This window comes from Ranitomeya variabilis, chromosome 1, assembly GCF_051348905.1.
Source record: "Ranitomeya variabilis isolate aRanVar5 chromosome 1, aRanVar5.hap1, whole genome shotgun sequence".
In the NCBI taxonomy this organism is placed as follows: domain Eukaryota; kingdom Metazoa; phylum Chordata; class Amphibia; order Anura; family Dendrobatidae; genus Ranitomeya; species Ranitomeya variabilis.
In genome coordinates this window covers 117,634,987-117,660,339 of record NC_135232.1, presented here as the reverse complement: position 1 = coordinate 117,660,339, position 25,353 = coordinate 117,634,987, and the positions used below count along the sequence as shown (strand labels likewise).

Here is a 25,353-nt window from a genome sequence, read left to right as displayed (position 1 = left end):
GAGGGCTTAGTTTTTGCGGGAATAGTTGTACTTTTGAACAACACCATGGATTTTACCATGTCTTACTAGAAAAAGGCAAAATTCCAGGTGTGGTGAAATTGCACCAGGTGTGGCTTTGGCTCGCCGGAGCCCACATCAAAGGGGGAGACACAATGTTAGGCGTCGAGTTCCTGCCACTGCACAGGGGGAATCTCGGGCCATATCCGCTGCGGTCTCCCATTCTTCGCCAGCCGCAGTGGAGCCTGCTCAGCGGAGACATCGGTCCCAGCGCCTGGCTCGGACAGATACTGCACGTTTGGTTACTGCTGCCCTATCAGGTCCAGACATTATAACCAGTACTGTTCGGCGGCGAGCAGGCGCTCCAGGGACTAAGCCCTGCTTTTCTACTCCTGAGCATGCCCAAGGGAAGACCTCTCGTTGGAGGTCAGGGGTCACACGCTCAGGTCCTGCAGCAGCTCCTATTGGTCCACTAGGAAGGTCCTGAACTGCTATAGCTATAAAAGGTTCGCATGGCCGCACGGCCATGCGCTAGTATCATTTGTGTCTGGCAGTTGCCAGTGGATACTCTGCCACACTGTATATAAGTGGTGTGAGTCTGTTTAGCCTTGGGGCTGTACACTCAGGCAGGCAGCTAGTGTCAGCGAGGGTAATTAGCCTTGGCTTAGCATCTGGTGCCTTCATATGTGCGGATAGCACAGAAGAGTTCCAGAGCAAGCACAACTTTTAGTTAGGGTTTTAGTCTCTACGTACAGCGTGACTCTGAGGCAACAGAGCTCGCTTTCATTTCACATGGGGTGAAGTGTAACCCAAGTGTGAGCTCAGTGTCCATCCGCCATTACTTGCGAATGCACCTCGTATCTATCACCCTATTACTAGGTGCATTCCGCTAGTCCTAACACACGACATGCGCAGTACTAGTACGGCACATGTCGTGAAGGGGTTAAGCCTCGTAACCTAGTCACAAAATGCCAAGAACTTTTTGGAAATGATGACAATGTAAAATAGACATAGGACAAATGATAACTATTATGCAAAGTACAGTATCTTGGTTAAGGACATTAAAAAAAAAAAAAAAAAAAAAGTTTAAAAATTGCTAGATCCTAAAAATTTTTGACCTAGATTTACTAATATAAATTATATGTCACGAAAAAAAAAACTCAGAATCACTGGGATATCAGAAGCAATCCAGACTTAACACATAAATTGACACATTTCAGATTTGAAAAATATCAGTAAGAATAAAACTTGCTTTGGCAAAAAGGGATTTAAAAGGGTAAAATTGCAATTGATTGTAAAAACGAGAAAACAGGATTTTTGGTTACTCGCCATAAAATCTGTTTCTCTATCGCTTCATTAGGGGACACAGGAATCCATGGGTGTATGCTGCTGTCACCAGGAGGCCGACACTATGCACAAAAAAAGTTAGCTCCTCCTCAGCAGTGTACACTCCACCGACAGGCACTAGGTGGATCAGGTGGGCAGCACGGTGGCTCAGTGGTTAGCACTGCAGCCTTGCAGCGCTGGAGTTCTGGGTTCAAATCCCACCAAGGACAATATCTGCAAGGAGTTTGTATATTCTCCCAGTGTTTGCGTGGGTTTCCTCCGGGTTCTCTGGTTTTCTCCCACATTCCAAAGACATACTGATAGGGAATTTAGATTGTGAGACCCATTGGGGACAGTGATGATAATGTGTGCAAAAACATAAAACTGTAAATCGTTGCGGAATATGTGGACACAATATAAAGAGATTATTATTATAATCAGTTAGTGAGAAAGCAGTAGGAGAAGAAACATGTAAAAAATAAAGAACACACACAAACTCAAACTGTAACAATATAATACAGTAATCAGAGCTGTTAAACTTGGGAGGATACTGTGTCCCCCAATGAAGTCACCGAGAAACAGATTTTATGGTGAGTAACCAAAAATCCTGTTTTCTCCATCGCTTCATTGGGGGACACAGGAAAACCATGGGATGTCCCAAAGCAGTCAGAGGATGGGAGCAGCAAAAAACTCCATTCCAGGTCAGACAACCAACCACTGCCGCCTGCAAGATCCTTCTACCTAGGGCTGGCATCCACCGAAGCACAGGTATAGACCCTGCAGAGATGCAGGGTAGAGGCTCTATGGTGTACCGCCAGGAGGCGCCCACTGCTGGGGTAGAGTGCCCTTAAACCCAGGAGAAAGCTCTCTGTTCTGACCCAGTAAGCCTCCAAATTGCCGTCCGGATCGAACGACCAATCATTGCCCAGGAGGGCAGTTCCTCTATGCGCACCCTCAGGAATGGCCTAGAAAGAGTCTGTCTTCCGAAAGGGGGGCGGCCGTAGCCAGATAGACCCGCGTCGCCCTGACCAGGTCTAACCTGATCAGAGAACGCTAAGGAGAATGAGACATAGCTGGACGAAAAGGGAGGATAATATTGTCATTTAGGTGAAAGGCGAACACCAAGCTGGTAAGGAAAGAAGGTATTAGATCGCAAAGCCACCTTATCCTGGTGAAGAACTAGAAAAAAGGCAGGCGACAGGAAACAGCAGCCAACTTCGAGACATGACTTATGGAGGTGATAGCCACAAGAAAAACCACCATCCAAGACAGAGAGCCTTCTCGAAGTGGCTCAAAGTCGAACTCCAAGGGCCTCCAGGAGTTATTGGAAGGTCCCAGGGGTCCACAGGAGTCCGGTACAGGGGCACGGCATGCTCCATCAAGAATTCTGGTGAAAGATCGGCCCTTTGGAAAGAAGATCCAGTCTGTCTGGGAGCCTCCAGTGGGCGTCCGCGAGAAGACTGACGACTTCTGTGAAACAAGACCTTCTGGGCCAATCCGGTGCTAATAGAGAGACGGGCATCCCTTGAGACAGTAATTCAAGAACGATAGACAGGCTTTCCTGGGCCTAATAAAAGGACAGAGCCATGATGAGAATGTCGTCAAGGTACAGGAAGAGCACTGGACCTCTGATTGCAGAATGGGCAAAACCGCTGCCATGATCTTTGTGAAGAACCTGGGAGTGATTGTGAGCAAGAAAGGGAATGTGACAAACTGAAAATGGTCCTGCTCACCGCAAAACGCAGTAGTCTCTGATGCCCTAGGAAATAAGGGCATGGATAAAGGCTTCCATAGAGAACAGTAACTCCTATGGTTCAAAGGAAGCAATTACTGAACGAAGAGACTCCATCCTGAAATGTCACAGAAAAACTCCTTTTGTTCAGTAATCTTAGATCCAGGATGGGTCATGCGGAGGAAAATCTGTCAGGACTGGTCCTGGGGAATCTACCCTGCACATTACGGGAAGGCCCGGAGAACGAGGATTTAAAAGAAAACCTTTTGCCTAATCTGACTAGCCTGTAACTTCTCTTAGTGGGAGAACTCCTCCGAAGGGAAACGGTGAAGGGGCCGAAAATACCGAACTCGCGCATCAAAGGAGAATGGTGAGGTTTGGCCTGAGAAAGGAGAGAGCTCGTACCTCCGCTGACCTCCTTTATAATTTGATCCTGCTTGGAGCCAAACAGACGAGAGCCCTGGAAAGGCAAGTTGGTAAGGGACTTTGAGGAGAAATCCGCTTGCCACGCCTTAAGCCAAATGGTCCTTCGGATGGCCACTATATTACTGAACGCCCGGACAGCACATGCAGCAGAGTCCAGGAAGGCAGATACCATGTACTTCCCTGCATGAGCAATTTGGTCTGTGAGGTCGGTCAATTCCTCCAGTCGGGGTCCAGAAAGAATGCCCTGACGGAGCTGCTTAGCCCATGCGGCTACAGACTTTGCCACCCAGATGGAGGCAAAGGCAGGGCACAATGTAGAAGCGGCCGCTTCAAAGGCTGACCTTGCAAATGACTCTATGAGACTGTCATTGGTATCCTTGAGGCATGTTGGTGGACAGTCTGGAAATCGGAGGGTCCACAGTCGGAGTAGCGGTCCAGTTCGCAGTAAGCTCAGGGGAGAAGGGATATAGGATGGCAAGGCGATTCCCTCTTTGGAAGTGTCTGGTCGGGTTGTCCTGTTTCCTGGAAAGTACCTCCTCAAATTCCCTATGAGGGGCAAAGAACTTAGGAGCTGGTCTCGACTGTCTAAACTAAACCGCCTGTTCTGCGAGTTTCCGTAGCGGTATCCTTAAAGTTAAAGGTCTGGTTGACAGTCAAAATGTGTTTTTGTACCACGTCTCTCATATATTAGAGGCTCAACCAGAATCCAGGTCTGAGTAATCTTTAGACAGTACATCTGAAACCGCCACGGCTGACTCCGGAGAAGAGGATAGGGAAGTTGTCCACCGGGAGAGGCCAGGGGGAGAGAGAAAGCGGGAGAAAGAACTAGTAAAACGCTACTGCCTAGATCTATTACGGCCCATGTTGGTAGGCACAGCCGGAGAGTCCTGCGATCCGCTAGTAATGGCAGAGACAGGAGTGGGCCCTCTGTCAAGAAAGGATAGCAGGGTGGGCGACACCCTGGTGAAGTCCGTCACAGATTGCGACACAGAGGTAGCCCACACTGGGATAGGGGCACCACTCTCTCCTGGGGCAGTAGGGGACTCCTGGGTAGCAGTCGCGGGGTGGCTGCTGCAGTCCTGACAGAAGGGAGAGGACTGACCTGAAAAAAATTTGCATGAAGAGCAAACAAAGTGCTTGACAAGAGCAGAAGAGGAAGTAGGAGGGTGATAGCGCTCCCCCTTAGGATTAGGCATGGTAAGAAGGAGACCCACTAACTAATGACAGAAGATTAGGGGACATAGAAGAAAATGAGGAGGAGAGTGTCAGTCTGCAGAGCAGAGCTAATCACAGTAAGATGCCGATCCTGAAGACTGCTTCCAGGCTGTAGAGGGGCACCAGGAGCAAGTAGGGATGCAGGGAGAGATGCCAAGATCCATGCAGAAAGAAGCCACCATCCGTGTCCAAGTGCCGGCAATGGTGACACACAGGGAAGAGGAGAACGGCACGCAGAGAGGAAAAGCGCACGCAGATTTCGCTCCACTAAGAAGAGAGGAGGGGGGAAAGATGCAAAAAAGCCTGCTTCATTGAGATCTGAAAGGGGTGGAGCTAACCGCTGGATGGCGGAGCTAACCGCTGGAGACAGGGAGAGGAGGTGTGACAGCGACGGACGGGAAAAAGCCCGCCAGAAGATCCCATAAGGGGGTGGAGCTACCACTGGGAGCGGAGCCACCCACCAGAGACAGGGAGAGGAGGCTTGCCCAGAGGCCAAGAGAAGTGGGCGGAGCTAACCGCTGAGAACTAGGCCGCGCTGAAGCCGGGGCCTAGAGTAGAAAAGACAACCCCCAAAACGGGGAGGGCGGCACGGAGGCCCAGAGATTACCCAAAGGTAACCCTGCACCACCAAACCAGCTGGAGGTAAAGAAGGGGGACAGGGCTTGGTATAGACCAAAAAGGTCTATTCTGGAATACAAAGCCCTAGGAAACAAACCCTGCACTGAGTCTAATAAAGAACCTCATTCTAATAAAGGAACCCCATTCTAATAAAGGAACCCTAGGGGGGCAGGACAATCCTTATTTATTTTCTTCACCCATATCTTCTGGTTTATTTTCTTCTTTATCTGAATCTTTCCCTCTGTTGCCTCTAGACCGGAACCTGATGGAAAGGGAGAAAGATGTACCTCTCCATCCTGAAGACAAGTCCATTATTAGACGTCCAAGCCTCCTGTATTGTGGGACGTCCATGCCTCCTGAAACCGACAGGCTCTGGCTGGCGAGTGAGTAGAATATGGGGGCCAGGACCAAAATTTGGATCACCCAAACACTCTTCCGTGTTAGGGGTTGAGGTCCTGCCGGATAAACGTATGAGGGGGTGGCAGTACACGTCGTACTCGTAGTCTCTACGTGGGAGTACAGTTGTGACTGTTCACACTGTATCCCCCCAGAAGTAAAGGAGATCCATCTAAAAAATAAAAAAGGGACACGTTACTGGAAAACGACGAAAACAGAGGTAGATATGGGTCTAGTGAAAGACCCGTGTCCACCTCCTACTGACACTAAGCTAAACTGATTAACCTAGTGCCAGTCGGTGGGGTGTATACTGCAGAGGAGGAGCTAACTTTTTTGTGCATAGTGTCAGCATCCTAGTGGCAGCAGCATACAACCATGGTTTCTTGTGTCCTCAAATAAAGCGATAGAGAAATTCAATTTTTTAAGAATGAAGGAATTTTTCATTTTATAGCTTCCTGTCTGTTGCTTAGATTACAGGCCACTTCTACTGGATATCAAAAGGAGGTCCTTCTCCTAGGCAAGGAGCCCAGAACCTACATGCTCTCCTTCTCTAGAGCCTGCAAGCGCTGTTATTAAGCTAGTCGGATAACTGCAGCTTGCAGCATTGGAGAGTGCACAGTTCAGACCAGAAGAATAACCAAGCTGCAAGTCCAAACTGTCAATCATGAGCGTAATACCCCTCAGCAAATAGGTGGCGGGCTCCTGATAACAATGAAACGACCCCTTTAAGCAGCATCCAGGTGTTTTATACAGTGCTGCAGACATATGTCTTAAATATATTCAAGGATAAAGGGAATCTGCATTTTACCCCTCAAAATGAGGTTCTGCAGAAGCCGAGGTTTGCATTATAAGGAACATATACACTTAACATTGGATTTTTTAAATGTTCAAATTCTTAATTTTCATCACAAATCTTGAAACAGGAAAAGAGCTCATATCGCCCCAAACCACCCAATACCTCCATAGAAAGACATCCAAAAAAAGGAAATGTATCAAATATTTATTCGGCCTATCAGGAGACTCACGACTTAAGCGGTATTCTGGTTTCCTGCTTTGTTACATTTCTGCGAACCCAAGTGCCATAGATTTAAAATTGATTGGCAGGAGGAATTTGGCAATTGTTCCTCCGTACAACAGTCCTGACCAGGAAATAATGGGGACACAAATTCCCCAATCCAGCCAACAGATGATCACTTATGGGGACTGGAATATCCCTGAACCTCACACATACGGTACATAAGTCACATATACAGATGGCGTAAATTAATGTATTTTGTGAACATCACCTCTCTGAGGTCAGAGATTGCAGTTTCTAAAAATTTATGTAAAAAATGAAATATAATAGTAATAATAATAATTCTTACCATCAGACCAAATACAATCTCATCAGTTTTCTTAGTTTTTGACTTTTCCTGCGTTTCAGAAATACATAGAAGGTAGCTGCTTGGGGTGTCAGTAAGGATGGTCTCAGCCTCTAGAGAATCATCAATGTCCATCAACGGGCTCACATTTATGATCAGCTCAGGAAAAAAAAGTAAAGACAAGTGACTTAAAGGAAGAAGTGTCTCATTCCAAACTGACAGTACACACTAAACACATAGCCTGGTAGGGGATTCAGCCCCTATAAAAAATAAAATAAAAAAATGGTTATAATAGGGGCTATATCCCCCACAAGCTAATGTGCTTAGTTTGAACTGTGAAGAGGGGCTGACTCACCTCTCAAAGATATGTTCCAAAATTTCCATGTGGGAATGTTCGTACCAAAATACCTGTGTGTACACCATGGTCAGACAGTTTTCTCCTCTTAGCTTAAAAAGGAGCCTTTCAGCAACAACAGAAAAAAAAAGTTATTTACCAGCAAGCATAGAGGTAATCTGAGGGTAAATACTCTTTCAAACATGTGTTTTTAAGTGCGCGTGTAGGGCATTATGCCTATGACTGACAGCCTGTTTGTGCAGAGTAGGATGTCAGTCGAGGAGGTGTGAGCGATTACAGTGAGCACGCTATGTAGTGAAAGGTGACTAACCCAAGTCCCAGGCCGACCAGATGACTTGAAGGGAGCGAATATAACTTTAATTTTTCCCTGCAGCCACACATCGAGCCACATATGTTTAAAACAGAACTTACCCTAAAGATTAATGTATTGCTGGTAATTTTTTTTTTGCTTAAAGGCTCCCTATAACATATAAAAACCTGTCTGACCATGGCATACACACAATATACTACCCTCAGAGGTGAATCCCTTTAAAGGGAATCTGTTAGTTGCATTTCACCACTCCTCGAGGATACATAAGTGCATGCTCTTTCAAAGACATGTCCAGTAATACCTTTACATGGTCAGTCCATTCCTTCTTTGCTGAAAAATCAGTATTTTAATTTATATGCTAATGAGACTGAAGAGCTCTTGTAGATCTATCACTCCAGCTCTATTCCCTGCCAAGGGCCACCTCCTCCTGCTGGGCGGGGACTAAAGGAGGCGATGCTGGGCGGGGACTAGAGGAGGCCATGCTGGGCAGGGACTATAGGAGGCCATGATCGGCAGGGAATAGAGGAGGCGATGCTGGGCGCAGAATAGAGGAGGCGATGCTGAGGAGGGGAATAGAGGAGGCGATGATCGGCAGAGAATAGAGGAGGCGATGCTCGGCGGGGACTACAGGAGGCGATGCTCGGCAGGGAATAGAGGAGGCGATGCTGGGAGGGGAATAGAGGAGGCGATGCCCGGCGGCGAATAGAGGAAGCGATGCTAGGCGGGGAATAGAGGAGGTGATGTTGGGCGGGGAATAGAGGAGGCGATGCTCGGCGGGGACTAAAGGAGGCCAGATCGGCAGGGAATAGAGGAGGCGATGCTGGGAGGGGAATAGAGGAGGCAATGCTCGGCGGGGAATAGAGGAGGCGATGCTCGGCGGGGAATAGAGGAAGCGATGCTTGGCAGGGAATAGAGGAGGCGATCCTGGGAGGGGAATAGAGGAGGCGATGCTGGGAGGGGAAAAGAGGAGGCAATGCTCGGCTGGGAATAGAGGAAACGATGCTGGGCGGGGAATCGAAGAGACGATGCTGGGCAGGAAATAGAGAAGGCGATGCTGGGAGGGGAATAGAGGAGGCGATGCTTGGCGGGGAACAGAGGAAGCGATGCTGGGAGAGGAATAGAGGAGGCAATGTTCGGCATGGAATAGAGGAAGCGATGATCGTCAGAGAATACAGGAGGCGATGCTGGGAGGGGAATAGAGGAGGCAATGCTCGGCGGGGAATAGATGATGCTCGGCGGGGAATAGAGGAGACTATGCTGGGCAGGAAATAGAGGAGGCCATGATCGGCAGGGAATAGAGGAGGCGATGTTAGGAGGGGAACAGAGGAGGCGATGCTGGGCGGGGAATAGAGGAGACAATGCACAGCGAGGAATAGAGGAGGCGATGCTCCGCGGGGAATAGAGGAGGTCATGATCAGCGGGGAATAGAGGAAGCGATGCTGGGCGGGTAAAAGAGGAGGTAATGCTCGGTGGGGAATAGAGGAGGCGATGCTCGGCGGGGAATAGAGGAGAGCGATGCTTGGCGGGGAATAGAGGAGGTCATGATCGGCAGGGAATAGAGGAGGCGATGCTTGGCGGGGAATAGAGGAGGTCATGATCGGCAGGGAATAGAGGAGGCAATGCTGGGCGGGGAATAGAGGAGGCGATGCTGGGTGGGGAATAGAGGAGGCAATGCTGGGCGGGGAATAGAGGAGGCGATGCTGGGTGGGGAATAGAGGAGGCGATGCTGGGCGGGGAATAGAGGAAGTCATGATCGGCAGGGAATAGAGGAGGCAATGCTGGGCGGGGAATAGAGGAGGCGATGCTGGGCGGGGAATAGAGGAAGCGATGCTGGACGGGGAATAGAGGAAGCGATGCTGGACGGGGAATAGAGGAAGCGATGCTGGGCGGGGAATAGAGGAGTCGATGCTGGGCGGGGAATAGAGGGGCGATGCTGGGCAGGGAATAGAGGAGGCGATGCTGGGCAGGGAATAGAGGAGGCGATGCTGGGCGTGGAATAGAGGAGGCATTGCTCAGCGGGGAATAGAGGGGCGATGCTGGGCGGGGAATAGAGGAGGCGATGCTCGGCGGGGAATAGAGGAGGCGACGCTGGGTGGGGAATAGAGGAGATGGGGCTAGATGGGGAATAGAGCTGGAGTGACAGAGGCTTCAAATCTACTATAGCTCTTCAGTCTCATTTTCATATCAATTTAAATACTAATTTCTCAGTAATGGAGGAGTGGACCGGTCATGAATAGTTATTGCAGGACTTGTCTTTGAAAGAGATGCAATATAAATGCTTTGTGTCCTAAAATCCTGTTGACAGATTCCCATTAACGTTTGGGGCAATGCACTTAGGTCAATGGCAGTGAACAAACACCCTAAGTAAAGTTTAAGTAAAAGGATATCTTCTCCAATGAGCGTTGACTTTGTGTACAAGGCTGTGAGCTGCCTCGTAAATAAAGAATGCTTGTTGTCTCCGGCCGCCTTCAGCGCTGCTGTCTCTGTTTGTTTCACAACTCCAACCTGAAATAAAATAGATGAAAACGAGAAGAAATTCATAGCAATCTTCTACTGCCATCTGGTGGAGAACCATAGGATGACATGCTAACATGACTTCTCCATGGTGCCTAAATAATCTCAACGCCAACGTCCAGATCGGTCATTGGCTTCATCTGCATTTTATGTAATAATGACTAGAATGGAAACGTCCCGATAACATAGAACACATAAACTTACTTTAAATCCTTTTGCCACGAGACGCCTGACATGGACGAACAACCTGTGGGTGGGAATACTCGCCGTCATAAAGTTGTGGTCTAGGTGGCAATAAATGTTCAGCTCTCGGGCTGCGATCTGTAAGAGGTTACAAAGCAGAATATTTCACAAAGAGGTGAACATGGCCAGATCCCATATCAGATCATATCACATAGTGCGGCTCGATAAACATATAGTAGCTCATAGATATACTAGATGATGGCCCGAGTCTAACGCATAGGGTATTCTAGAATATTTATAGTAGCATATAGCACAGCCCACGCAGTATATAACACAGCCCATGTAGTATATTGCCCAGCCACGTAGTATACAGCACAGCCCACGTAGTATACAGCACAGCCCACGTAGTATATAACAGCCCACGTAGTATATAACACAGCCCACGTAGTATATAGCACAGCCCACGTAGTATATAGCACAGCCCACGTAGTATATTGCACAGCCCACGTAGTATATTGCACAACCCACATAGTATATAGCAATGTGGGCACCATATCCCTGTTAAAAAAAATAATTAAAATAAAAAATAGTTATATACTCACATTCCCCGGATCCAGCCCAGGCGTTTAGCGATGCTCCTCGCGACGCTACGGTCCCAAGAATGCATTGCGGCAATAACACGTGATGATGTAGCGAGACAGCTACGTCATTATCTCGTGAGACCGCTACATCATGTCCGGTCATTGCCGAAATGCATTCTTGGGACCGGAGCGTCGCGAGGAGCGGGAAAGGCGCCGGAAGGTAAGAATATAATGATTTTTTATTTTTTTTAAATTATTTTTAACATTAGATCTTTTTACTATTGATGCTGCATTAAACATGCAAACTACTCATTACCAAAATACACATCACAGCCTATAGTAAGAAAAATGAACCAAGCACCAACATAACATATATGGCACACTATGGTGATGGAGTGGCTCAAAGGACTTTTAAAGGAAATCTTAAAATCTGAGAGCAACAGACAGTAGGAACAAAGACCCCTATTCCAGTTATGTGTCACTTAGCTTATTCGGTGCAGCAGTTGCGATACAATCAGAATTTAGATGTAGCTTGCAGCAGAGCTCAAAAGCTGGCCCCCGCCCACACCACAGCTTTCTGTGTACACCGTATAGTGACCGTAAGCTGCAAATCAGAGGAGGAGGTGTGGTTGGACTAGGAGGCACAGGAGCTGTAGTCCAGCAGAAATTATCTACTGCCGATAAAACATTAATTGTACTGAAACAACAACAGACAGCCTAATAAGTGACACATCCTAGAAATCAGTGTCTCAGTCCCTACGTCATTCTGCCCTCAGATTACATAGCAAAACCTGCAGACAGATTCCTCAAGTTTAAAAGTTATTCCGTATTCACAAGAGTGCCAGAGAGCGCGGAGAGCAGCACTTAGCTGAACTTTGGCGCTCCTAATAGAATGAATGGAGCAGATGTGCACAGGATCGACCGCCGCTCCACTCAGCTGGGGTTCTTCATTCTGGAGATCAGTGGGGCCACAGAGGTCAGAAAGTGATCCCCCGTCATCTGGATGGGATACAACTTTCATGTAAGAACACCCACTTACGGTAAATGAGAACGGCCATACTACGCTCTACGCTAATAACCCTTTAAGGTCTGGACATTAGGTCGTATTTGGGCTTGTGCCAAGAGATATTGCTTTTCTTACTTTTCCCTCCACACTGCCATATGACGGCTTGTTTTTTCGTAGATGAGTTTTGAATGACTCCATAAGGGTCATGTCGGACAGACGGGTCTGATCGCGTCCATCACTTACGGAGCTATAAAGCAACGCTTGCTGCTGGGAAGTACAAACTTAGCGTGGCTAGGACGAAGGCTTCTTAGCAGGAAGAAACACGCAAGACTGTCATGTAAGATTTTTTTCCCTGTATTCCTTTATCCATTTTTATGAAGATGTTCCGTTAATAAAGACCTTGTTTTTATGCCTTTTTTGCGGTTCTAGTTTGTAACATTTTTTCTATTAATTTACTCAAACTCGAGGACACCGGAGGTTTCCGAGCGTCACTCTATATTTATTCGTCGTCGTGGTGGTTGGCAGATAATCCCTTCCTCGTTGCTTTCTTCTAGGGGGTCTCCACACATGGCGGGGGACACCTGGGTTATACAGGCGTCATCTCTTTCAAACAGCAGCAAACAAACTAAGCTATGATCACTGCAGTTTAACCTCTTAAATGCCACTGCCTATCTCCGACATCAGAAGTTAAAGCGGAAGGTTCCTGAAGCTGCAGTTTTGGGCGCCCGTCAGTACCCGCTCTCTGTGAGGCAATAGCCGGGTGATGATGGGTCTAAACGGTCAGGAGAGCAGCTGGGGCTGTCAAGCGCAGCCACAGATTTTTTTTCTGATACTTTAAAAAGCAAAAAAAAAAAAAAACCCCAGTGTGAAGACACCCTAAGGAAATAAGAAATGTGCATACAAGGTATCAGAACGGTCCACTCTGCAAAGATGCTCGTTGGACTGAGGGGCAGCACGGTGGCTCAGTGGTTAGCACTGCAGCCTTGCAGTCCGGGGTTTAGTCCGGGGTTCAAATCCCACCAAGGACAACATCTACAAGGAGTTTGTATGTTCTCCCCGTGTTCGTGTAGGTTTCCTCCGGGTTCTTCAGTTTCCTACCACATTCCAAAGACATACTGAAACTACATTGTGAGCTCCAATGGGGACAGTGAGGACAATGTCTGTAAAGAACTGCCGAACATGATGGATATACAGTAGTGTTCAAAATGAGAGCAGTGCGTTTAAAAACACAAGTTAATCACAAAATCTTTGTACTAGTTTTAATTTCCGGCATTGGGAACATTGCACACTGTTGTCTAATTCAAAACATGAAGAGAAATGTAGATAATTTAGAACTATTTTACAGAAATCAACAAAAAAATGAACATTGAGCTGTTCTAAAAACTGGTGTCTGCATTTATCTTTACAAACTCACAATATGTACTATTTGTTGTGGATTTAGCATTCCTGTGAATCACTAACCTAATAGTTGTTACATACAGTTTTTTTAGAACTGCTTCATATCTATGTTGCATAGAGTCAACCAACTTCTGGCCCCTGTCACCTGTTATTCCAGCCCAGGATGCTCGGACTACATCCCACAATTTCTGGGCATTTGTTGGCTCTGAAACAGCATTTTTAATATCACCCCACAAATGTTCTATTGGATTAAGGTCCAGGGATTGGACTGGCCACTCAACCTCAGTTTTGTTGGACTGGAACCAAGATTTTGCTTGTTTACTGGTGTGTTTATCTTCGCTGTTTTGTTGAAACGCCCAATTCAAGGACATATCCTCTTCAGTGTAAGGCAACATGACCTCTTCAAGTATTGTAATATATGCAAACTGGTCCATGATCCCTGGTATGTGTTAAATAGGTCCGGCACCAGAGTAAGAGAAACATGCCCACATCATGATGCTGGCACCACCATGCCTCACTGTCTCCAGAGTGTACTGTGGCTTCAATGCAGAGTTTGGGAGTCGTCTGACGAACGGTCTGCGGCCCTTGGACCCAAAAAGAACAATTTTACTTTCATCAGTCCGCAAAATGTTTCTCCATTTTTCTTTAGGCCAGTTGATGTGTTCTTTGGCTTCAGTACATGTCTTTTTTAACAGTGGGACTTTGCCGGGACTTCTTGATAAGAGATTAGCTTCACACAGGCCTCCTCTAACATCACAGTACTCACAGGTAACTTGAGGCTGTCATTGATCATCCTGGAGCAGATCATTGGCTGAGCCTTTGTGATTCTGGATATTCTTCCATCCATTTGAATGGTAGTCTTCCCTTTTCTTCCACGTCTCTCTGGTTTGGCTTTCCATTTTAAAGCATTGGAGATCATTTTAGCGTAACGGCCTATCATTGCCTGCACCATATAAGTTTTACCCTCTCCAATTAACTTTTTAATGAAAGCGTGCTGTTCTTCTCAGCAATGTCTCAAACAACGAATATTTCTCAGGCTTTCAAGGAGAAATGGATGTACAACATGTCCTGGCTTCACCCTTCAATAAGGGCCACCTGATTAACACCTGCTTCTTCACAGAATAATTGACCTAACTGAACTCCACACAGCTGTTATATTGAATACACCCCTTTCAATTAATTATTCTAATGCACATAATCAAAAACATGCAGATCATGAATGCGGAGTCTGGTGGTTTTCTAAGAATCTACTGCACCAACTGATATATTGTTTGACATGTGGTGATATCATTTATATCAAAAACAGTGATTAATCTGGATAGTCATATTGGACTGCTATTATTTTGAACACTACTGTATAAGTGAGCAGAATAAATAAGATGTTAGAAAGAAAATATGCATTGCAATGTAAAAACGATTTGCTTTGCACATGTTCCATCTTTTGTAATGTCTTTTAACCATTTCACGTATGTAAGAACCTTGGAAACCGGTCACTATTTTATCCATACAAACAATCAAACAAACAGCCGGCGACAAGGCCATGTGCTCAAACCCAAAGTCATCAGCCCCTCACAGGTGACCACACAGGAGTCTCACTGACCTCAGCATCTTCTCCGAAGAAACGGTATTTGTAACCACATTCAACACACAAAATAGCGTCCTTATACTTCTCCTTTATTTCCAAGTACTGCTCCTCCAGAGGGGTGTAAACACTTTTAGTTCTGCGGTTGGGGTTTCTTGGTTCTGAACTTGAAGCTTGTTCTTGATTTCTGGAAGAAGGACATGTAGTTGGCGTCTTGAAGATGACTTTTTCTGCCTGTAAGAAAACCACATAAAGTTATTGAGAATAACGCAGTCTAAATTGCAGAGACTTCATTTTTTACCTTTTTTGACACTTGTACATTTTTATTTTAGAGGCTTCAGAACTTGTTCACATGTTGTGTTTTTGCTGTATTTTTTCTCAAGGGTAAAAATAAAAACCCCTGCACCTTACAGCACCAGCAAGTGACGGAGATTTCTGGATCTGGTGCACACGCCGTTTATCTTTTCCTTGCAGATTTGAACCATCAAAGCATTTTTTTATCTGCAGGATGTCAATTATTTTATTATTTTTGCAGCTTTTTTCACCCTTTGAAATGAATTGATAAAAAATGTGCATTTTTGTATGGTTTTATTTGCAAATTTTACTCAGTATTTTTCCTGCCGACGCTCTAGTTTTTTGGTACAGAAAAATCAGCTGCAGATACTCAATGTGAGCACAGTCTAGTGATCAGGCCTGTTTTTATTTTGAAGCTGATGGAACTATGAGGCCTTTCTTTTGTAGGATGAAATAACCCTATTATTGGTATTGTTCTGGGGTACATATGGCTTTTTGATCATTTTTTATTCTATTCTTTGAAAGAGGAGATGAAAAAAAAATACAATTCGGTTGGTGTTTAAGTTAATAGAAATTTTAAAAACAAACAATAAAATTAAAAAACTAAATTAAACAATAGGGGATTTTTCTGGGAATGCATTTTTTAAAGCAACTGTCTGATTCTGCATATTACAGAGTCAGGATGGCATTCTCCTTCTAGAATAGTCTTCAAGGATCATCATGGCTCCATCACAAGGGACACATGTCTATCATTCTACAGGGAACAACCTAGGGGTTTTTGACCCAGGTTGGAAGGATACAGATCTGCTCCATTGATCATTACTGAACCATGGATACGTTTGGAGAAAGCCAGGATTGGGACCCGCCGGTCGCCTGGCTCCATGGAGAGGTTAGAAGACAGGTTATGACCCTCGGGTCAACTGCCCATGTACCTGAATGGACAGTCATCTTCCTATGCTTGTCTTTACCTCCTCTCTGTGTGTGTGTGCCACAGGTGGGGTAGTCGACCCTGAAGTAACAGCTGCCATTATCCCGACGAATCAGCGAAAGGGTGAGACTCTAATGTGCACCATCTTGGGGTACTTTGCTGGGACTGTGCTACGTGTTATCTGCCTGTTTTGTGGTTCAATAAAGCATTGCCACAATGTTTTACCTTCACCCTGTGTTGTCTGAGTCGCGTTAGGCCCACGTTAAAAAGAGAGCAGGGGTTCGGAGGGACGATCCCGGGTCCATGCGGTTTTGGCTAGCGGACCTGGGCGCCCACCGACCCCATATCTCCACACCTGATAGGAAAGAACATCTGGGTTTTTTTTTTTATCAAGTACGGCAGCGCGATCGTCAGACTCATTTTTTGTACTGGTCTATATATTCATGTGTGAAATACGCATTTGTTATTATAGTATATACGGTAAATGATATTCCTAGTGTGATATTCTATTTTCTACATGCAGGTTACTGAATGAATATGTTTTGTAATCACGACTGTCATATTTTCTATTGGGGAATCTTGATTAAATCATGTTATACATATTTATTTTCCACCTACCTATTAATCTGTTGGCTTATTCAATATTACTTGATCATGAGAGACGCGCATGCACGGTGGTAACGCTGGAGCCCCCGAAACGGAATTTGTCAGTTTTTTGGTGGAAATGCGATAATGGACAATGGCATTCACTCTACTCGCACCCCTGTACGAAGAAAATGGTAGGCGGCATCAGCGTTACCTGTGCTGCGAGCCATTAGTTATGATATTTTCCAGAAGATTATTTATGAGCTTTGGTTCACTTTAGTATTCTCTCCTGATGAAGCAGCGAAACGCGTGTCAGTATGTCTGCTCAGTTTTCATCTGTACGCCTTCCTAATCAAGTCCACAGAAATCTACCTTACTAATTGTGCAAACGAAAAAACCCAAATGCATCATGAATACTATACGGTGAAAATGCTAAGTAGCAATCCACCATATATAAATTAATTCGAACTCCATAAATACTTCAAAATGAGGAGAATATAAAAGAGTTTACTCGAATTTTTAGAATATAACAAAGTGCAAATTTTATTTAAAGAAGATTATTAAAAAGATACATACACAATAGAATATCAAATATATTCAGGATAGACCGTATAGGGTAATGTGCGCACATATATAGTTACTAAAATGAAAGAGGCACTAATTACCATGCCTCTGTAATTATGTAGCGGGTAAACAGTGCTATGGGGTTATTCAGCACAGCGGAGGAGGCATATAAGATAAAGCAGATAGCCTAAATTAGCTCTATTAGGTGCAGAGCAGGTCGTATACTGCTATAATGTAGCCCCACGTGACATACAATTCAGGCAAAATATAGCAAAGCTTACCACTATGTGCACAGCAGACCCTTATGTGACGGCTGTTATTTGATATTAACGGAATCTCTATCCTGTGGGCTTGATGGGATTTTTGTGATCACGTTGTGGGCTTGATGGGATTTTTGTGAGCAGTTTTCTATGAGACTTTCGTGTGCTATTTTTAGGGGGTTGCTTACATATCATCTTGTATTTATTACCGTATATGCTATCATGTAATAATAAAGAATTATTACTTATTTTGTCATGTTTTAGGCTACCCTGTAGATGAAATAATGCCAATAAACCATGTCTGACTTCTCTGTGGGGAATCTGGCTATGTGGAGCCGGCTTCCTGGCCCTATAGCTGCTTACTCTGCCACTGATGTCTTAGAACGTCAGTGTAGAGTAAAATGTGGACTGCCCAGACATTTGTAGCATATGGGTGGTCCAGAGGTCGGAAATCCCCACAATATTACCAGGCAATGAATAATAAAAGGTTTTGTAGGTCACAAAAAAACTCAAACTCATCATTCCCTTACCCCGGGAACCGGAGACTTTACTTCTTCACTTTTGCTTTCTGTCTTCACTAACTCAATGTCGGCAGAAAGGGTTACGCTCTCCGGCACGCTTATGCCAGGACTATCACTGTTCTGCTTTTCAGAAACACTGGAAAATGCTCGTAATTTGTGCAGCGTGAGGCTGGAGATGATGGATTTACCACAGATTATTTGCTCTGAAATAAAATTGACACAAAATCTAATGTAATTGGTGTCTGAAAACATAACGGAGCTCAGAAAGTGGAAATGTGAAGTGGTGTATCTACTCTACAACTGCCCCCAAAATGTGTGGAGTTGGGGGGGGGGGGGGGGTCATTCACAAGGTATTAGAAGTTCTAAAATGGGAGCTTACCTTTCTTTTCTAAAGCCAAGCCAGCACTCCCCTCACCTTCCTGGTGGCTTCTTCTCCTTTTCGCGGTGGGTTCATCATCTTGGGATATGCAGGAATTCGCCACCTGGGGACGATAATCACATATTGTTGGTAGTACGATACCACATAAAGACATAATAGAGCGGGTCTGTCAGCCCAACCTGCGGCCACAGCGGAGCTCCCGCCGGTGCCGGACTGTCCTGTATATACGTACAAGGTCACCCGTCCCTGACGGGCGAGAACACCTCCCTCATGAATACACCAGACTGATAACTGGCAGAATTTAACCCCTTTCCGACTGGGCCAATTTTCTATTTTTTACTCCCCTTCCTCCAAGAGCCGTAACTTATTTTTTCCTTTTCAGGTGCAGATTGGAATGAAAAAACATCATTTACTTTATTTTTTTTCCATTTGTTCATGGTAGTTAATTGTGTGTTGAAAATGACCCGGTAATATTTTTTATATACTTCTGTGCTTAAACAAATGTCTGAATTTAATTGAACTTTGTCGCTGCCTTTTCTGAGACTTGTAGCTTTTGCGTTTATCTCTCTGGATGAGAAGGTTCTTGTCTGGTGAGCCGTCATTTACTTCTTGGAACCATTTTGGAGAACATCCAATGTTTTTATTGCACTTATGGGAGTGAAAAAAAACAAAACTATTCTGGTATATTGAATTTTTTTTTTTATTTACAGTGTTGTGGAGTTTAAGCCATGTTTAGCCCGGTTTCATCAGTTTTTTTCCCAGATGAAGAAAAAAATAAAACGTTTCACCACCTTTCTGGCAATTTATGAAAAACACACACAGATGGCATCCGAGAATTGTCCGATTTTTTTCACACACCCAAATATGATTCGGCACTCGGATCAATACTGGTTATGCCTCCATGATACTGTGCAGACTACGCAATCAACAAAAAAAGGGAGAAAATGGACGTGTGAGTAGCTCCATACTGAAAAACACAAATACATCCTGGATGTGAAAAACTGACGTCTGAATGAGCCCTCGGGCAGCGGTCAGACCTCATCTGCTCCCCCGCTCTTGATTGTTGGCGCTTTTGACTGACGTCCAAGAGAATCGATTATGGTAATGACGCCTTAATCAAACGCTGATCCGACAGTAAGCTCGGGGTGATCGGACGCCCTCAGACAAGAGAACGGTAGCCCAAGAGAGAAGATGGAGCAGAAAACGTCTCCATTGTGTGCGTCCACAGACGTCAGACTGCACTCAGATGACATCAGAGTACAGGCTGATATTCATAGACTTGAATGGGAGGGTCTCAGCCGATTTCAGCCCCAGTGATGAATATCGGTCTGAATGCGGCCTGATAATCAGATCACATGCGTCCACTGTACACGCTCGTGTGAGTGAACCCTAAAACTGATGCTCTGACCTATGGTGGGGCACAGTACTGAGTACGGAGGATGGCGCTGCCCCAGAAGAGAGGGGCTTTGGTTGTTATTTCTTACACCACCCAATAAAGGGGCATTCCGGTAAGTGGAAGTTATGGGTGACTTTAGGAACTCTAATGCCTCGCTCTGTGAATTTGTGGGGATCCCAGTGATCGGGCACAACATGGGGGTTACGCTGTGGCCAGGGGGTGACTCTACCTGCCAGAGACCCCCTTATCTTACTGCATGTGGCCAGGCGGCGACTCTACCTGCCGGAGACCCCCTTATCTTACTGCATATGGCCAGGCGGTGACTCTACCTGCCGGAGACCCCCTTATCTTACTGCATATGGCCAGGCGGCGACTCTACCTGCCAGAGACCCCCTTATCTTACTGCATATGGCCAGGCGGCGACTCTACCTGCCGGAGACCCCCTTATCTTACTGCATATGGCCAGGCGGCGACTCTACCTGCCGGAGACCCCCTTATCTTACTGCATATGGCCAGGCGGCGACTCTACCTGCCGGAGACCCCCTTATCTTACTGCATATGGCCAGGCGGTGACTTCTACCTGCCGGAGACCCCCTTATCTTACTGCATATGGCCAGGCGGTGACTCTACCTGCCGGAGACCCCCTTATCTTACTGCATATGGCCAGGCGGTGACTCTACCTGCCGGAGACCCCCTTATCTTACTGCATATGGCCAGGCGGCGACTCTCCCTGCCAGAGACCCCCTTATCTTACTGCATATGGCCAGGCGGTGACTCTACCTGCCGGAGACCCCCTTATCTTACTGCATGTGATTGTTGGGGTGACATCTAGGACACAAATAGTGTATGTCCCCAATATACATAAGAAACCAGTGACAGTGCAGGGACGGACCCCCAGGTGCAGCAGCCATGCACGGGCTGTCACTGAGCCCACACACCACAGCGCCCTGACCTGAGCACACCCGGCTGTCAGTGACCGATCACCGCCCCGAGGCCTGAAGAAGTGGCTGATGACCGGCTGCGCTAGGCCCGAGCCCCGGGAGCCGCCTGGCTTCTGCCGCCGCATGTTACAGCTTCCAAGTCCTGGATGACAGCAGCTGCACTGGAGGGACCAGACCACGCCCACTGCCCCGGTGATGAGCGCTGATTGGCTGGGGGAGACAGGGGGCGGCATTGTAAGGGGCTACTGTGCGTATTAAAAGTTCATTGGGCGGGGCCTAGTAATGGCGCGAAACGTAAACCCTGGTGTTATTGCCTTCTGGGACTTGTAGTTCCGTCCGCACAAGCTCCTCCTACCGGTAGCTCCTGACACACGCGCACTGCGCGGGAGATTCATCAGTGACGGCCCCGGGATGAGGAATCTGTTGCTGAACTCCGTTGTGGCCGTGTGTCCTCCGGGCCAGGGCATCGGGAAGGCGGGGACGTTACCGTGGCCTCTCCTGAGGTACGTGGAGTGTGTATCGTGCCGCATTGTCACGCGTGGCCCCCATCATCCCACACATTGCACCAAGTGTGCAGACTTCTGCAGCCGTCACATTGTCTCCTGTCACACCCGGCCTGGGGCAGAAGTCCCCATGTCACTACCTGCGGCCCCCCTCGGTATGTGCCCCCCCCCCCCCTCGCAGTCCGAGCCCGGCCTCTGCGCCCCCAACCGCGGTCTATGCCCGGCCTCCGCGACCCCCCCCCCCCCCCCCAGTTTGTGTCCGGCCTCTGCGGCCCGGCCCCCCCCCTCCCCCAAGTCTGTGTCTGGCCTCTGCGGCCCCCCCCCCCCCCCGCAGTCTGTGCCCGGCCTCTGCGGCCCCCAACAAACACCCCCCCCCCCAGTTTGTGTCTGGCCTCCGCGGCCCCCCCAGCCCCCCCCCCCCCCCCCCGCAGTCTGTGCCCGGCCTCTGCGGCCCCCCCCCCCAGTTTGTGTCCGGCCTCTGCGGCCCCCCCCCCGCAGTCTGTGCCCGGCCTCTGCGGCCCCAACAGCCCCCCCCCGCAATCTGTGCCCGGCCTCTGCGGCCCCCCCCCCCCCCCCCGCAGTCTGTGCCCGGCCTCTGCGGCCCCCCCCCTGCAGTCTGTGCCCGGCCTCTGCGGCCCCCCCCCGCAGTCTGTGCCCGGCCCCTGCAGCCCCCCCCCCCCCCCCCCCGCAGTCTGTGCCCGGCCTCTGCGGCCGCACCCCTCCATGGTCTATGCCTGGCCTCTGCGGCCGCACCCCTCCATGGTCTATGCCTGGCCTCTGCGGCCTCACCCCTCCATGGTCTATGCCTGGCCTCTGCTGCCGCACCCCTCCATGGTCTGTGCCCCAGCCCCCACGCACTCTGTGGCCCCGCCGCGGTCTGCCCCCAGCTCCCTCTTCCCTCGCTGACACTTTTCTCCCGCTGCACCAGATCCCTAGCTTACAGCTGGAGGTGTAATGATTGGCGGGCCCATGTGGGAGTGGAGCCCTCCAACACCAATTTCTCTGGATGTGCGTCCTCAGACACGCCGCCGGCCAGTCAGTGGGCTGCAGATGACTTTGGCTTGCTGGTGACGCGGCAGTGGCATCATGTGTTGGCGCACGCTGAAGGCAGCACACAGACCACATACACGTGTATGTCCTGCAGTAGAACTACTGGGGACGGATGGGAGAGTGACTGATCGTTATACACCGCCACAGCAGCATTATGTTAAACTATAACCAGCACTGGGCGTTCTTCTCGTTGCTTTCACACATTCTACTGGTTGTACTGGCTTTATAATGGTTGCACTGGCTATGAGAACTGTATTTCATCCAGGAGTCTTTAACGTTGGTTTCCTTTTTGTTTTCAGGAATGAATTTAAGCATTTCCAGAGGCTGACTATGACCCCTACAGCTGAAGGTAACTTGTCCCTGCACATCGAGATCCAGCGCATGTCAGCACTTTTCAAAGACAAGAATCCTTTTTATTACTGTATTTTGACCCTGTGATCATTACTTATTATAACTTTACTAACTAGTTATTACTTTGCAGGGAGATAATCTTACTTTCTGATTTATGCAATGTGTGGCAGCTACAATGCCCCCATGTAGATAGAAATACTAGTTTATACAAAAAATAAATGAAGCAATATCCATTCCGGATATCCTGCTTTAGCTCCTTCCTATGGGCAGTCTAGGAATGCCAGTGTGAAAGATGTGGTGTATCTCACAGACTGCATTTCTACGCCCCTCTATCAATTTTTTTTTTCCCCTCATTGTCATATAACTTTTGCAAATCATTTGGTCATCTCCAGATTATTCTAGAGATGCTTGAGCGTGCCTACTAAAGCAAGACTAGTAGTCTTCTCAACACCCAGATGTCCATGGTTGTCATGCAGTGCTTTCATAACCACCTTTCAGAATCGAGTGGGAAGCGCCAGTTGTGTACGAACTTCCCAGTTTTGACCCTTAATCTCTCGGTACATTTACCCAACTCATCACACGCTGGTGTCCATCTTTCTCTGAAGGGTTCATTCACCTTGAAGCAGGCCTTGGTTGCGGGCTTCTTAGCGCAAGTTGTCCCTCGTGAAGGTGGATACCCTTGGATTAGAGCTGTTGAAAGCTTGGCTATCTTAGAATCCTGTGGCACGAAAATTCTGTAGTACCCACAGAACCCTAGAAAAGATCTGAGCTCCCCCAATTTGGTGGGTTGGGCCATTCCATCACATCTTCTCCTTTTGAAGGGTCTGTAGAGATACCTTCTCGGCTGACAATGTTTCCCACATACTTTATGGCCTTTTGGCAGAAACTGCACTTGTTCAGGGACAGTTTTAGTCCAGCTTCTTCTAGTCAACCCAACACCTTGAATAACCTCTTGTTGTGCTCTTACAAGGTGTCCAGAACTTCACGAAAGTTCATATCCCCCCTCAGTTTATCCATGCCCCTCTGGAAGGTTGCTGGGGCACCAGTCACTCCCTGAAGCACCCTCTGGATTGATAGAACCTGATGGAAGAAATAAAAGCAGTCTTCTCTTGATCCTCCTTAGGCTAGGGTCACATTGCGTTAGGGCAAACCGTTTAGCGCTAAGCGCTAACGGATTGCGCTAATGCAATGTCTTTTTCGGGGTCGCTTTAAACGTCCCTGCTAGTGCAGATCCCCGATCTGCGAGAGCGGGGAACGGACCTCGAGCGCGCCGCGGACGCTGCAAGCAGCGTCCGAGGCGCGCTACTAAAGACCGGCACATCGCTAGCGCGTGCCGAAAATGACACGCGCTAGCAATGCGCTTTAACATTGCGGGCAATGGGAGCGCTAACGGACGCGTTGCACGGCGTTAATTTCCCTGTGCAACGCTGTCCGTTAGCGCTCAGCCACAAACGCAATGTGACCCTAGCCTTAGGGTACCGTCACACAGTGCCATTTTCATCGCTACGACGGCACGATCCATGACGTCGCAGCGTCGTATGATCGCTCCAGCGTCGTAGACTGCGGTCACACTTTGCAATCACGGCGCTGGAGCGATGCCGAAGTCCCCGGGTAACCAGGGTAAACATCGGGTTACTAAGCGCAGGGCCGCGCTTAGTAACCCGATGTTTACCCTGGTTACCAGCGTAAACGTAAAAAAAAAAAACAGTACATACTTACATTCCGGTGTCTGTCCCCCGGCGTTCTGCTTCTCTCCACTGTGTAAGCACCATAGCCGGAAAGCAGAGCGGTGACGTCACCGCTGTGCTCGCTTTCCGGCCGGCAGGCGCTCACAGTGCAGAGAAGCTGAGACGCCGGAGGACAGACACCGGAATGTGAGTATGTACTGTTTGTTTTTTTTACGTTTACGCTGGTAACCAGGGTAAACATCGGGTTACTAAGCGCGGCCCTGCGCTTAGTTACCCGATGTTTACCCTGGTTACAAGCGAACACATCGCTGGATCGGTGTCACACACAACGATCCAGCGATGTCAGCGGGTGATCAAGCGACGAAAGAAAGTTCCAAACGATCTGCTACGACGTACGATTCTCAGCAGGGTCCCTGATCGCTGCTGCGTGTCAGACACTGCGATATCGTAACGATATCGCTAGAACGTCACGAATCGTACCGTCGTAGCGATCAAAATGGCACTGTGTGACAGTACCCTAAGTCATGAGTATCTGGTAGTGTCCACTCCAGAGATCTAATACTGAGAACCACTGGCTGCAGTGCAGCCGATCTAAGGCTTTGTCAATCATAGGCACAGTGTACTGGTCGGGTACTGTGTGCTTTTGAGTGCAATAATCCATACACATCCAGATAGCCCCAGTTTTCTTCCGAGCAACCACAATAGGAGATGCGTGCGAGCTATTGGACACTCCGATGACTCCAGTGTCCAGTAAGCACCATATGTGCTGTCTGACGTCCTCAAGATCTGCTCGAGCCAACCTTCGGGATCTCTTTCGAAACGACTTTTCATCATTCAGCCGAATGTGTTGCTCCACTTCTTTCTCAAGACCCATTTCTTATTCATCCAATGAG

At 47.7% G+C, this 25,353-nt stretch overlaps 2 protein-coding genes across 2 annotated transcripts in view; one reads left to right on the top strand and one right to left on the bottom strand.

Moving 5' to 3' along the window:
• The window catches only part of MSH3 (mutS homolog 3), a 240,166-nt gene extending 219,065 nt beyond the window's left edge, over nucleotides 1–21,101 (bottom strand). Inside the window, exons 1-7 of the mRNA XM_077288361.1 lie at nucleotides 20,880–21,101; nucleotides 18,532–18,634; nucleotides 18,162–18,355; nucleotides 15,019–15,234; nucleotides 10,455–10,571; nucleotides 10,124–10,241; nucleotides 7,075–7,220 (exon numbers count right to left, since the gene is read on the bottom strand). Coding sequence (XP_077144476.1) covers nucleotides 7,075–7,220; nucleotides 10,124–10,241; nucleotides 10,455–10,571; nucleotides 15,019–15,234; nucleotides 18,162–18,355; nucleotides 18,532–18,634; nucleotides 20,880–21,101 — 1,116 coding nt within the window. The remainder of the gene's footprint in view (nucleotides 1–7,074; nucleotides 7,221–10,123; nucleotides 10,242–10,454; nucleotides 10,572–15,018; nucleotides 15,235–18,161; nucleotides 18,356–18,531; nucleotides 18,635–20,879) is intronic.
• Nucleotides 21,102–21,237: 136 nt separating this feature from the next.
• DHFR (dihydrofolate reductase) overlaps nucleotides 21,238–25,353 on the top strand; it is an 86,802-nt gene continuing 82,686 nt past the window's right edge. The window contains exons 1-2 of the mRNA XM_077288372.1: nucleotides 21,238–21,371; nucleotides 22,721–22,770. Coding sequence (XP_077144487.1) covers nucleotides 21,280–21,371; nucleotides 22,721–22,770 — 142 coding nt within the window. The 5' untranslated portion in view covers nucleotides 21,238–21,279. The remainder of the gene's footprint in view (nucleotides 21,372–22,720; nucleotides 22,771–25,353) is intronic.